The 13,719-nt window shown below is 48.0% G+C and overlaps 1 protein-coding gene across 1 annotated transcript in view; it reads left to right on the top strand.

Moving 5' to 3' along the window:
- LOC136620535 (serotriflin-like) overlaps positions 1-13,419 on the top strand; it is a 28,608-nt gene extending 15,189 nt beyond the window's left edge. Inside the window, exon 8 of the mRNA XM_066595386.1 lies at positions 13,239-13,419. Within this exon, the coding sequence (XP_066451483.1) occupies positions 13,239-13,363 (125 nt within the window). The 3' untranslated portion in view covers positions 13,364-13,419. The remainder of the gene's footprint in view (positions 1-13,238) is intronic.
- Positions 13,420-13,719: the final 300 nt, after the last annotated feature.

Below are 13,719 nucleotides of genomic sequence, written 5' to 3' on the forward strand. Positions count from 1 at the left end.
ACAGAAGTTATTCACTTACCTGTCCCGTTGCTAGCGTCCTCGTCTCCCTGGTGCCGTCTAATTTCAGCGTCTAATCGCCCGATTAGACGCGCTTGCGCAGTCCGGTCTTCTCCCTGGTGAATGGGGCCGCTCGTGCCGGAGAGCTGGTCCTCGTAGCTCCGCCCCGTCACGTGTGCCGATTCCAGCCAATCAGGAGGCTGGAATCGGCAATGGACCGCACAGAGCCCACGGTGCACCATGGGAGAAGACTCGCGGTGCATCGTGGGTGAAGATCCCGGCGGCCATCTTGCTAAGGTAAGGAAGAAGTCGCCGCAGCGCGGGGATTCGGGTAAGTACTAAACGTTTTTTTTTTTTTAACACATGCATCGGGTTTGTCTCGCGCCGAACGGGGGGCCTATTGAATAAAAAAAAAACCGTTTCGGCGCGGGACAACTCCTTTAAGGTTGAACAAAATTCTAATTCGTAATGAAACTGCAGATGTAGTTAAGTGAGTTTTTTTTCTATAAATCACAGCTCTACCTGCTATAAAACAACAAATAGGCATATACTTTCCTCCCTCTGCTCCCTGCTGTGTCCCGCGCAACCGCTCACCTAACTCTAGTTGTTTGTCTACAGGCTGCAGTCCTACCTTTTTACTGGATGTCATAGGCTGCTAAAAGCGATGACTGATCTCAGCTCTGCATAGATGAACTTTGTCATTGGCTGCAGCAGTCTGTAACATCATATAAACAGGCTGGGGCAGCCTATAAACATGATGGGCAAGACCTAGAGTGGTGGTGCGGGCCATAGAGGGGAGCAGGGAGAGGTTAATATACACTTCTTTGTTGATTTTTGGCAGGGGGAGCTATAAGTTATAGAAAAAAAGATTTTTGACAACCCCTTTAAGCACCAATGATAACTTTCTGCAGCAAATTATCTTAATACAACAAAAGGCATTGAAAAAAGCAAGAAAGTTCTGTGCCATAGTTTATTTAATGTGTTAACTGTCAAGTTAAACTTCGCTATGTTTGTAGATCTCTAATATACACTACCGTTCAAAAGTTTGGGGTCACCCAAACAATTTTGTGTTTTCCATGAAAAGTCACACTTATTCACCACCATGCGTTGTGAAATGAATAGAAAATAGAGTCAAGACATTGACAAGGTTAGAAATAATGATTTGTATTTGAAATAACATTGTTTTTACATCAAACTTTGCTTTCGTCAAAGAATCCTCCTTTTGCAGCAATTACAGCATTGCACACCTTTGACATTCTAGCTGTTAAGTTGTTGAGGTAAGCTTGTGAAATTGCACCCCACGCTTCTAGAAGCATCTCCCACAAGTTGGATTGGTTGGATGGGCACTTCTGGCGTACCATACGGTCAAGCTGCTCCCACAACAGCTCAATGGGGTTCAGATCTGGTGACTGCGCTGGCCACTCCATTACCGATAGAATACCAGCTGCCTGCTTCTGCTGTAAATAGTTCTTGCACAATTTGGAGGTGTGTTTAGGGTTATTGTCCTGTTGTAGGATGAAATTGGTTCCAATCAAGCGCTGTCCACTGGGTATGGCATGGCGTTGCAAAATGGAGTGATAGCCTTCCTTATTCAGAATCCCTTTTACCCTGTACAAATCTCCCACCTTACCAGCACCAAAGCAACCCCAGACCATCACATTACCTCCACCATGCTTAACAGATGGCGTCAGGCATTCTTCCAGCATCTTTTCATTTGTTCTGCGTCTCACAAACGTTCTTCTTTGTGATCCAAACACCTCAAACTTGGATTCATCCGTCCACAACACTTTTTTCCAGTCTTCCTCTGTCCAATGTCTGTGTTCTTTTGCCCATCTTAATCTTTTTCTTTTATTGGCCAGTCTCAGATATGGCTTTTTCTTTGCAACTCTGCCCTGAAGCCCAAAATCCCGCAGCCGCCTCTTCACTGTAGATTTGTCACTGGTGTTTTGCGGGTACTATTTAATGAAGATGCCAGTTGGGTACCTGTGAGGCGTCTGTTTCTCAAACTAGAGACTCTAATGTGCTTATCTTCTTGCTTAGTTGTGCAACGCGGCCTCCCACTTCTTTTTCTACTCTGGTTAGAGCCTGTTTGTGCTGTCCTCTGAAGGGAGTAGTACACACCGTTGTAGGAAATCTTCAATTTCTTAGCAATTTCTCGCATGGAATAGCCTTCATTTCTAAGAACAAGAATAGACTGTCGAGTTTCAGATGAAAGTTCTCTTTTTCTGGCCATTTTGAGCGTTTAATTGACCCCACAAATGTGATGCTCCAGAAACTCAATCTGCTCACAGGAAGGTCAGTTTTGTAGCTTCTGTAACGAGCTAGACTGTTTTCAGATGTGTGAACATGATTGCACAAGGGTTTTCTAATCATCAATTAGCCTTCTGAGCCAATGAGCAAACACATTGTACCATTAGAACACTGGAGTGATAGTTGCTGGAAATGGGCCTCTATTCACCTTTGTAGATATTGCACAAAAAAACAGACATTTGCAGCTAGAATAGTCATTTACCACATTAGCAATGTATAGAGTGCATTTGTTTAAAGTTAGGACTAGTTTAAAGTTATCTTCATTGAAAAGTACAGTGCTTTTCCTTCAAAAATAAGGACATTTCAATGTGACCCCAAACTTTTGAACGGTAGTGTATGTATTTTGAGTAGTATTGCCTGCTTAAGTTATTCCTCTCTATCTGAAAGCTCTTGGACTTTTCAGGTAAGTCATGTGATCTCATTGTTACCGCCAGGGAATTACTTGGCTTTATGTGATTACTGCAGAGAACAATCAAAGTCACCAGGACTTCCTTTATAATGAAAATACATCTGTAGCAAAGTTTAGCGTTATCTTAACAGCACCAAATCAATTGAAAAGCTATTGAAAAAGGTAAAACTGTGACACAGAACTTTTTCTTAACGTAGTAAGTCTCAAGGTAAACTTTGTCACATCTGTACATGGACTGTTCCACACGGACTCTTCATTAGTGATAATCACACAGCTCCTGCCACACAGTTATAATGAAGTAGATTGCGCTCCCTCTGTGTCTCCGACCGGCTCTCGCGAGGTTATCGAGAGACCCGCCTGTCACCATGGCAACAGGATGCCAGACACTGGCGTCCTGTATTGCCAATGCTTATGATCGCTGTACAAGCGATAAGGCATGGCAGAGCAGTAGCTCTGCCATGCCTTATCACAGCAATCATAGGTACAGTGCTGCAAGTCCCTCAGAGGGACTCAAATTGTGTAAAAAGAAAAAAAATGTAAAAAAAAGAAAAATGTAGAAAAAAACCCCCTTTTTTTGTGCTTTTTCTAATATTAGCATAAAAAAGGTAAAAAAAATTAAAACCCCACATATTTGGTATTGACTAGAGATGAGCGAACACCAAAATGTTCGGGTGTTCGTTATTCGAAACGAACTTCCCGCGATGTTCGAGGGTTCGTTTCGAATAACGAACCCCATTGAAGTCAATGGGCGACCAGAGCATTTTTGTATTTCGCCGATGCTCGCTAAGGTTTTCATGTGTGAAAATCTGGGCAATTCAAGAAAGTGATGGGAATGACACAGAAACGGATAGGGCAGGCGAGGGGCTACATGTTGGGCTGCATCTCAAGTTCACAGGTCCCACTATTAAGCCACAATAGCGGCAAGAGTGGGCCCCCCCCTCCCAACAACTTTTACTTCTGAAAAGCCCTCATTAGCAATGCATACCTTAGCTAAGCACCACACTACCTCCAACAAAGCACAATCACTGCCTGCATGACACTCCGCTGCCACTTCTCCTGGGTTACATGCTGCCCAACCGCCCCCCCCTCCCCCCCACAGCGCACACCAAAGTGTCCCTGCGCAGCCTTCAGCTGCCCTCATGCCTCACCACCCTCATGTCTATTTAGAAGTGCGTCTGCCATGAGGAGGAACCGCAGGCACACACTGCAGAGGGTTGGCACGGCTAGGCAGCGACCCTCTTTAAAAGGGGCGGGGCGATAGCCCACAATGCTGTACAGAAGCAATGAGAAATATAATCCTGTGCCACCGCCATCAGGAGCTGCACACATGGGCATAGCAATGGGGAACCTATGTGCCACACACTATTCATTCTGTCAAGGTGTCTGCATGCCCCAGTCAGACTGGTAATATGTACCTTAACAGTAACCGCGTTGGTGGTAATGTGGTGGTGACTGCGGACCTAGTAGCACGGTTGTATTTTGTTGGTTTTCGGAATGCGGCCAGGATTAAGTGGGCCGTGGCAGGGGGATGGTGTGGGGGCTCTCTTGTTGTGTCGGTAAAGGTGAAATTCTTGGACTGCCACCAGACGAACCAATGCAAAGGCATTTGCCAAGAATGTTTTCCCTGTTGGAGGAGGAGGGGGATGTTTTTGAGGCACTACGTGTCCTCTCCACGTGTCCGTGGTTATATGCACCTTAACAGTAACCGCGTTGGTGGGAAATGGCCTCGCCGCCATCATGTCTTTGGGAAGCCTCTGTTTCCACACCCCAGAGACATACCATTAGCAGCGGTATAGGCAGAGCCCAGAATTCGTAACATTTCAGCCGTAGCATTAGGACAGGCCCCAGTAACATATCAGTAGCAGCATTATAAGAGCAGCGCAGTCTTCGTTCCATGTCAGCAATAGTAGCACTCAAGACAGGCCCCAGTAACAATTCCGAAGCAGCAGTATAGCGGGAGCGCAGTCTTTGTTCCATGTCAGCAATAGTAGCACTCAAGACAGGCCCCAGTAACAATTCTGAAGCAGCAGTATAGTGGGAGCGCAGTCTTAGTTCCATTTCAGTAGCCTTAGTATAGCCAAGGCCCAAGTTACATTTATGTAGCTAAAGTGTAGGCCAACCCCACACACCTTTCTGTACCATGAGTGCAGGCGAAGAACATACAAATTGCTATGATTACACTGTAGGTGAGGGCCCCAAAAAATTTTTGTACCAACAGTACTAATGTACCTCAGTAAAAATTGGCCATGCCCAACCAAGATGGCAGGTGAATCGCTTTGGTTAATGTGGCTTAAGTGGTAACTAGGCCTGGAGGCAGCCCAGTGTAACGAAAAATTGGTTCAAGTTAAAGTTCCAACGCTTTTAAGCGCATTGAAACTTATAAAAATTGTTCAGAAAAATTATTTGAGTGAGCCTTGTGGCCCTAAGAAAAATTGCCCGTTCAGCGTGATTACGTGAGGTTTCAGGAGGAGGAGCAGGAGGAGGAGGAGGAATATTAGACACAGATTGATGAAGCAGAAATGTCCCCGTTTTGGATGGTGAGAGAGAACGTAGCTTCCATCCGCGGGTGCAGCCTACGTATTGCTTACGTATCGCTGCTGTCCGCTGGTGGAGAACAGAAGTCTGGGGAAATCCAGCCTTTGTTCATCTTGATGAGTGTTAGCCTGTCGGCACTGTCGGTTGACAAGCGGCTACGCTTATCTGTGATGATTCCCCCAGCCGCACTAAACACCCTCTCCGACAAGACGCTAGCCGCAGGACAAGCAAGCACCTCCAGGGCATACAGCGCTAGTTCAGGCCACGTGTCCAGCTTCGACACCCAGTAGTTGTAGGGGGCAGAGGCGTCACCGAGGATGGTCGTGCGATCGGCTACGTACTCCCTCACCATCCTTTTACAGTGCTCCCGCCGACTCAGCCTTGACTGGGGAGCGGTGACACAGTCTTGGTGGGGAGCCATAAAGCTGTCCAGGCCCTTAAAGACTGTTGCACTGCCTGGGATGTACATGCTGCTCGATCTCCGCACCTCCCCTGCTACCTTGCCCTCGGTACTGCGCCTTCTGCCACTAGCGCTGTCGGCTGGGAATTTTACCATCAGCTTGTCCGCAAGGGTCCTGTGGTATAGCAACACTCTCGAACCCCTTTCCTCTTCGGGAATGAGAGTGGGCAGGTTCTCCTTATAGCGTGGGTCGAGCAGTGTGTACACCCAGTAATCCGTTGTGGCCAGAATGCGTGCAACGCGAGGGTCACGAGAAAGGCATCCTAACGTGAAGTCAGCCATGTGTGCCAGGGTACCTGTACGCAACACATGGCTGTCTTCACTAGGAAGATCACTTTCAGGATCCTCCTCCTCCTCCTCCTCCTCCTCCGCAGGCCATACACGCTGAAAGGATGACAGGCAATCAGCCGGTGTACCGTCAGCAGCGGGCCAAGCTGTCTCTTCCCCCTCCTCCTCATCCTCCTCATGCTCCTCCTCCTCCTCCTCCTCCTGTACGCGCTGAGAAATAGACAGGAGGGTGCCCTGACTATCCAGCGGCATACTGTCTTCCACCGCCCCCGTTTCCGAGCGCAAAGCAGCTGCCTTTATGGTTTGCAGGGAATTTCTCAAGATGCATAGCAGAGGAATGGTGACGCTAATGATTGTAGCATCGCCGCTCACCACCTGGGTAGACTCCTCAAAATTACCAAGGACATGGCAGATGTCTGCCAACCAGGCCCACTCTTCTGAAAGGAATTGAGGAGGCTGACTCCCACTGCGCCGCCCATGTTGGAGTTGGTATTCGACTATAGCTCTACGCTGTTCATAGAGCCTGGCCAACATGTGGAGCGTAGAGTTCCACCGTGTGGGTACGTCGCACAGCAGTCGGTGCACTGGCAGCTTAAAGTGATGTTGCAGGGTGCGCAGGGTGGCAGCGTCCGTGTGGGACTTGCGGAAATGTGCGCAGAGACGGCGCGCCTTTACGAGCAGGTCTGACAAGCGTGGGTAGCTTTTCAGAAAGCGCTGAACCACCAAATTAAAGACGTGGGCCAGGCATGGCACGTGCGTGAGGCTGCCGAGCTGCAGAGCCGCCACCAGGTTACGGCCGTTGTCACACACGACCATGCCCGGTTGGAGGCTCAGCGGCGCAAGCCAGCGGTCGGTCTGCTGTGTCAGACCCTGCAGCAGTTCGTGGGCCGTGTGCCTCTTATCGCCTAAGCTGAGTAGTTTCAGCACGGCCTGCTGACGCTTGCCCACCGCTGTGCTGCCACACCGCGCGACACTGACTGCTGGCGACATGCTGCTGCTAACACATCTTGATTGCGAGACAGAGGAGGAGGAGGAGGAGGAGGGTGCTTTAGTGGAGGAAGCATACACCTCCGCAGATACCACCACCGAGCTGGGGCCCGCAATTCTGGGGGTGGGTAGGACGTGAGCGGTCCCAGGCTCTGACTCTGTCCCAGCCTCCACTAAATTCACCCAATGTGCCGTCAGGGAGATGTAGTGGCCCTGCCCGCCTGTGCTTGTCCACGTGTCCGTTGTTAAGTGGACCGTGGCAGTAACCGCGTTGGTGAGGGCGCGTACAATGTTGCGGGAGACGTGGTCGTGCAGGGCTGGGACGGCACATCGGGAAAAGTAGTGGCGACTGAGAACTGAGTAGCGCGGGGCCGCCGCCTCCATGATACTTTTGAAGGACTCAGTTTCCACAACCCTATACGGCAGCATCTCAAGGCTGATGAATTTTGCTATGCGGACGGTTAACGTTTGAGCGTGCGGGTGCGTGGCGGCGTACTTGCGCTTGCGCTCCAACAGTTGCGCAAGCGACGGCTGGACGGTGCGCTGAACTACACTGCTGGATGGGGCCGAGGACAGCGGAGATGAGGGTGTGGGTGCAGGCCATGAGGCGGTAGTGCCCGTGTCCTGAGAGGGGGGTGGGATCTCAGTGGCAGGTTGGGGCACAGGGGGAGAGGCAGGGGTGCAAACCGGAGGCGGTGAACGGCCTTTGTCCCACCTTGTGGGGTGCTTGGCCATCATATGTCTGCGCATGGTGGTGGTGGTGAGGCTGTTGGTGTTGGCTCCCCGGCTGAGCTTTGCGCGACAAAGGTTGCACACCACTGTTCGTCGGTCGTCAGGCGTCTCTGTGAAAAACTGCCAGACCTTAGAGCACCTTAGCCTCTGCAGGGTGGCATGGCGCGAGGGGGCGCTTAGGGAAACAGTTGGTGGATTATTCGGTCTGGCCCTGCCTCTACCCCTGGCCACCGCACTGCCTCTTGCAACCTGCCCTGCTGATGCCCTTGACTCCCCCTCTGAAGACCTGTCCTCCTGAGTAAGCGTTGCACACCAGGTGGGGTCAGTCACCTCATTGTCCTGCTGCTCTTCCTCCGAATCCTCTGTGCGCTGCTCCCTCGGACTTACTGCCCTTACTACTACCTCACTGCAAGACAACTGTGTCTGATCGTCATCGTCCTCCTCACCCACAGAAAGTTGTTGAGACAGTTGGCGGAAGTCCCCAGCCTCTTCCCCCGGACCCCGGGAACTTTCGAATGGTTGGGCATCAGTGACGATAAACTCCTCTGGTGGGAGAGGAACCACTGCTGCCCAATCTAAGCAGGGGCCCGAGAACAGTTCCTGGGAGTGTTCCCGCTCCTGAGCAGGTGTCATTGTTGTGGAGTGAGGAGGCTGGGAGGAAGGAGGAGCAGCAGACAGAGGATTCGGATTTGCAGCAGTGGACGGCGCAGAACTGCGTGTTGACGATAGGTTGCTCGAAGCACTTTCTGCCATCCGGGACAGGACCTGCTCACACTGCTCATTTTCTGATAACCGTCTCCCGCGTGGACCCATTAATTGGGCGATGAATGTGGGGACGCCAGAAACGTGCCTCTCTCCTAATCGCGCAGCAGTCGGCTGCGACACACCTGGATCAGGAGCTCGGCCTGTGCCCACATCCTGACTTGGCCCTCCGCGTCCTCGGCCGCGTCCACGTCCTCTAGGCCTACCCCTACCCCTCAGCATGCTGTATTACCAGTGATTTGATTTCACAGGCAGGAAATAAATTGGCGCAAGACTGCAGGCCAAATATAATTTTTTCCCTTTTTTGAAAACGAAAGGCCCCACTGCCTCTAGTGAATGAATAATCTAAGTTTAATAACTGTGCTGTAGCCCTGCTAATGTGGCACAGAACTTGAGGGTAGCAGAGTTATTAACTCTGGCAGAGCAGGTAATTTTTTTTCCAATTAAGGAAAGCAAATGGCGAAGCCAGCAGTAAACCGTAGCTGGGTGCGTCTGATTTTTAAACGTTGCACACGCAGCCGACACGTGTCCACCGCCCTTAGGACGGACAGAGGCAGGACAAATAGAATTATTTTCAGTTTTTTTCCACCAAAAGGCAGCACTGCGTATATTCAATGAACATGAGAAGTTTAATAACTGTGCTGTGGCCCTGCTAATGTGGCACAGAACTTGAGGGTAGCAGAGTTATTAACTCTGGCAGAGCAGGTATTTTTTTTTCCAATTAAGGAAAGCAAATGGCGAAGCCAGCAGTAAACCGTAGCTGGGTGCGTCTGATTTTTAAACGTTGCACACGCAGCCGACACGTGTCCACCGCCCTTAGGACGGACAGAGGCAGGACAAATAGAATTATTTTCAGTTTTTTTCCACCAAAAGGCAGCACTGCGTATATTCAATGAACATGAGAAGTTTAATAACTGTGCTGTAGCCCTGCTAATGTGGCACAGAACTTGAGGGTAGCAGAGTTATTAACTCTGGCAGAGCAGGTATTTTTTTTTTCCAATTAAGGAAAGCAAATGGCGAAGCCAGCAGTAAACCGTAGCTGGGTGCGTCTGATTTTTAAACGTTGCACACGCAGCCGACACGTGTCCACCGCCCTTAGGACGGACAGAGGCAGGACAAATAGAATTATTTTCAGTTTTTTTCCACCAAAAGGCAGCACTGCGTATATTCAATGAACATGAGAAGTTTAATAACTGTGCTGTGGCCCTGCTAATGTGGCACAGAACTTGAGGGTAGCAGAGTTATTAACTCTGGCAGAGCAGGTATTTTTTTTTCCAATTAAGGAAAGCAAATGGCGAAGCCAGCAGTAAACCGTAGCTGGGTGCGTCTGATTTTTAAACGTTGCACACGCAGCCGACACGTGTCCACCGCCCTTAGAACGGACAGAGGCAGGACAAATAGAATTATTTTCAGTTTTTTTCCACCAAAAGGCAGCACTGCGTATATTCAATGAACATGAGAAGTTTAATAACTGTGCTGTGGCCCTGCTAATGTGGCACAGAACTTGAGGGTAGCAGAGTTATTATAACTCTGGCAGAGCAGGTATTTTTTTTCCAAATTAAGGAAAGCAAATGGCGAAGCCAGGAGTAAAACGTAGCTGGGTGCGTCTGATTTTTAAACGTTGCACACGCAGCCGACACGTGTCCACCGCCCTTAGGACGGACAGAGGCAGGACAAATAGAATTATTTTCACTTGTTTTACAAGCAAAAGGCCGCACTGCGTATATTCAATGAATAATAACTGTGTTGTGGCCCTGCCTACACAATTCTTTCCCTGCAGTATCAATGGAGGGTGCAATGCTCTGCAGAGGCGATTTTGAGAAGAAAAAAAATATGCAGCACAGCTAACAGCAGCCAGCACAGTACTGCACACGGTTAAATATGGCCCTAGAAAGGACCGTTGAGGTTCTTGAAGGCTACACTCACTCCTAACACTCTCCCTGCCTATGCAACACTTCTGTCCCTAATGCCGGGTGCAACGCTCTGCAGAGCCGATTTTGAGAAAAAAAAATTGCCACTGCTAACAGCAGCCAACACACAGCTATCAGTGGCCCTAATAAGGACCTTTGGGGGGTCTTGAAGCCTACACTAACTACCAATTCTTTCCCTACAGCAGCTCCGGTATAAACAGCACTGTCCCTCATCTAACTCACACCGCATCTGAGGCGAGCCGCGGGAGGGGCCGACTTTTATATTAGGCGGACACCTGATCTCCCCAGCCACTCACTGCAGGGGGGTGGTATAGGGCTTGAACGACGCAGGGGGAAGTTGTAATGCCTTCCCTGTCTTTCAATTGGCCAGAAAAGCGCGCTAACGTCTCAGGGAAGGAAGTGAAAGTAACCCGAACACCGCATGGTGTTCGTTACGAATAACGAACATCCCGAACACCCTAATATTCGCACGGATATCAAGTTCGGACGAACACGTTCGCTCATCTCTAGTATTGACATGTCTGTAACGACATGTACAAAAAGTTGAACATGCTTTTTATTTTGTACGGCAAAAAGTGTAAAAAAAACACTAAAAAACAGAGGCAAAATGCTAATTTTTAGCATTTTGCCTCCCAAAAAATGCAATAAAAGTGATCAAAAAAGCCGTATTTTCCCCAAAATGGAACCAATAAAAACTACAGCTCGTCTCGCAAAAAATAAGCCCTCATAGAGCTCCATACATAGAAAAATAAAAAAAGTTACACGACTTTGAATGCAGCTATAAAGAAAATAAAAAGATTTCCAAAAAAAAAGGGTTTTTATTGCAAAAAAGTGTAAAAACCTAAAAAAAATATAACAATTTTGGTATCGTTGTAACCGTACCGACCCACAGAAGAAATTTATTGTGTCATGTATGCTGTATGATTAACGCTGTAAAAAAAAAAAATCTATGGCACAATTGATGCGTTTTCTCTCCCTGTTATCATAAAAAAAAATAATAAAAGTTTTACGATATAGTCTATGCACCCAAAAGTGGCACCAATTAAAATTACAGCTCGCCACGCAAAAAACAAGCTCTTATAAGGCTGCGTCGACGGAAAAATAAAAAAGTTATGGCTTTTAAAAAATGGAGATGGAAAAATACCAAAAATCGCTTGGTCCTCGATGCCAAAATAGGCCATGTCCTTAAGGGGTTAAGTAAAACGTTGCAATTTTTGCACAAGTACCAAAATAGTAACTTTTCTGACATTTACGCCATTCCCTGCCAGCTTTTAAAAAAAGTTGATGGTGTCAGGCTTTAGGGGATGTGACCACGTGAGCCTCATCCCTTTTACTATAATCTACACCAAAAACTAACATAGATTAATGTAGTAGCAGGGCCAGCCCTCAACGACCTGTGCGGCTGTGCAAAACGTGTCATCCTGACCTGGTACCCCCTCACTGCAAATAAACAGACTACTCTGCCCCTCTACACATCCTGCGGCCTGTGGAACATCTCTCTTCCTTCTAAAGATGGCTGGTGGTACCATATTTCTTATTAACTCTTTAATAAGTATAGTGTTATGGCCCTTTTAGATGAGCCGATTCTCGTTTGACCAAGTGAGTGATGTCACCGTTAACTGGTTCGTAATTGTTCGCATTCATGCAGCCGGTCTAGGCAGACAGATCGCCGTGGAGAATCACTCAATTCTTGTTGAGTGTTTCACATTCCTTTGCAAAGCACTGAGCCGGAAGTGTTTAAACATAATGAGAAGTCAACGAGCCAGCAATTACTTTTATACCAGCTGAAACTGAAAGAGGAATGAAAAGTGAGCAATTCTCATTCATCATTCGGTCATTGGCTCGCATTTAAAACGAACGATCATTCACTTTAACGATTTTTTTTTAAAGATAATCAATACGTCTAAATGCACCTTTACTATCTGCCTCATCAAGGCTCCCCCCAGAACAATACAGATGCCATTAACTTGCCCACCCAATAAAGATGATAAGATGACTCCGTTCACATGTCTCAGTCTATACAGCAAAGCTGACAAATGTGCCTCGGCATACTGCTTGTATAATGTCATTAATTTGGCACTCCCTCATTAATCATAGTAATAGATGACTCTGCTCATTTTGTCAGCCACAAAACAGTAAGGGCTCGACTTGCCGACCGTGTGTTTTGCACGCGCATAATGCACGCTTCTAAAAGAACTGATGGGTTCATATAGAACGTTCATATGCGGGGAATTAGCAGCACAAAATGACGCACACCTAAAAAAGATAGGACATGTTCTAGCTTTGGTGCGTGTTTTGCCAGAGTTTCCACTGACTCCTATGGGAACAGGAGTTAGGGCTCAGTCACACGGGCGCATCGGCACCCGTACACAGGCGCCGATGCGCCCGTGTGACTGAGCCCTCACTGCAGGAAGAAGACGGCCGCACCTCAAGACGGACGTCTCTCTGCAGCGCTGAAGAAAGAACACATGACTGGCAATGAAGCTGGTCACATGTTCTTTCTCCCGACGCTGCAGAGAGACGTCCGTCTTGAGGTACGACCGTCTCCTTCGTGCAGTAACACGGACGCCGATGCCCCCGTGTGACTGAGCCCTTAATAGAAACTCCTGCACATGGAATAGCTTCCCCGCTGCTTGCAGCCAGACATTTAAAAGGTGCTTCTGGCCAGAAGAACCTTTTAAATGTCCCACTCTTAATCCCTTAGTCCCCGTGGGGTTCCGTTAGTCCCCGCAGGGAGTCGCCTCATCACTGAATACTGTGTAAAAAAACTACTTGGGGATTTCCTGTATGGATGTACTCAATTTTTTTTCTTTTCTGCTTTTTTCAGCTAACCCATGCAAATACCAAGACAACTACAAGAACTGCAAAAACATCACTGAATACTGTGGTATATTTGAGCTGGTGGACGCGGGGTGCGAAGCATCATGCAATTGTGAAGATGAAATTTGGTAATTGGACAAATTAGTTATTTCCCCGCAGATGAGAAAATAAAGACAGATTTTACATAATTTCATCTTCGTTTTATTTTTTTAGCAAATAAAAGGAATTTTAATTGAAGTCACTGGAATCCCTACTGTATGGGCGCTTATTAGTATCTTATGTGACCCTTTACCTCTCCCCTCGGTTTAACCTATCTTGAGAGGTGTGGAGCCATGAGATGACCTGATTAAGAGACTTCTAGGCTTTATGGGTTTATATGTCGCCACCCAGTGGTTCTGATGTGAGTTGCAGTGCTTTAGGTAGGATTTCATGATACTATATTTAACCCCGTCACTGTTGCATGGGCACTCTGCAGCAGCGACAAACAT

The sequence above is a fragment of the Eleutherodactylus coqui genome, chromosome 1 (genome assembly GCF_035609145.1).
Source record: "Eleutherodactylus coqui strain aEleCoq1 chromosome 1, aEleCoq1.hap1, whole genome shotgun sequence".
In the NCBI taxonomy this organism is placed as follows: domain Eukaryota; kingdom Metazoa; phylum Chordata; class Amphibia; order Anura; family Eleutherodactylidae; genus Eleutherodactylus; species Eleutherodactylus coqui.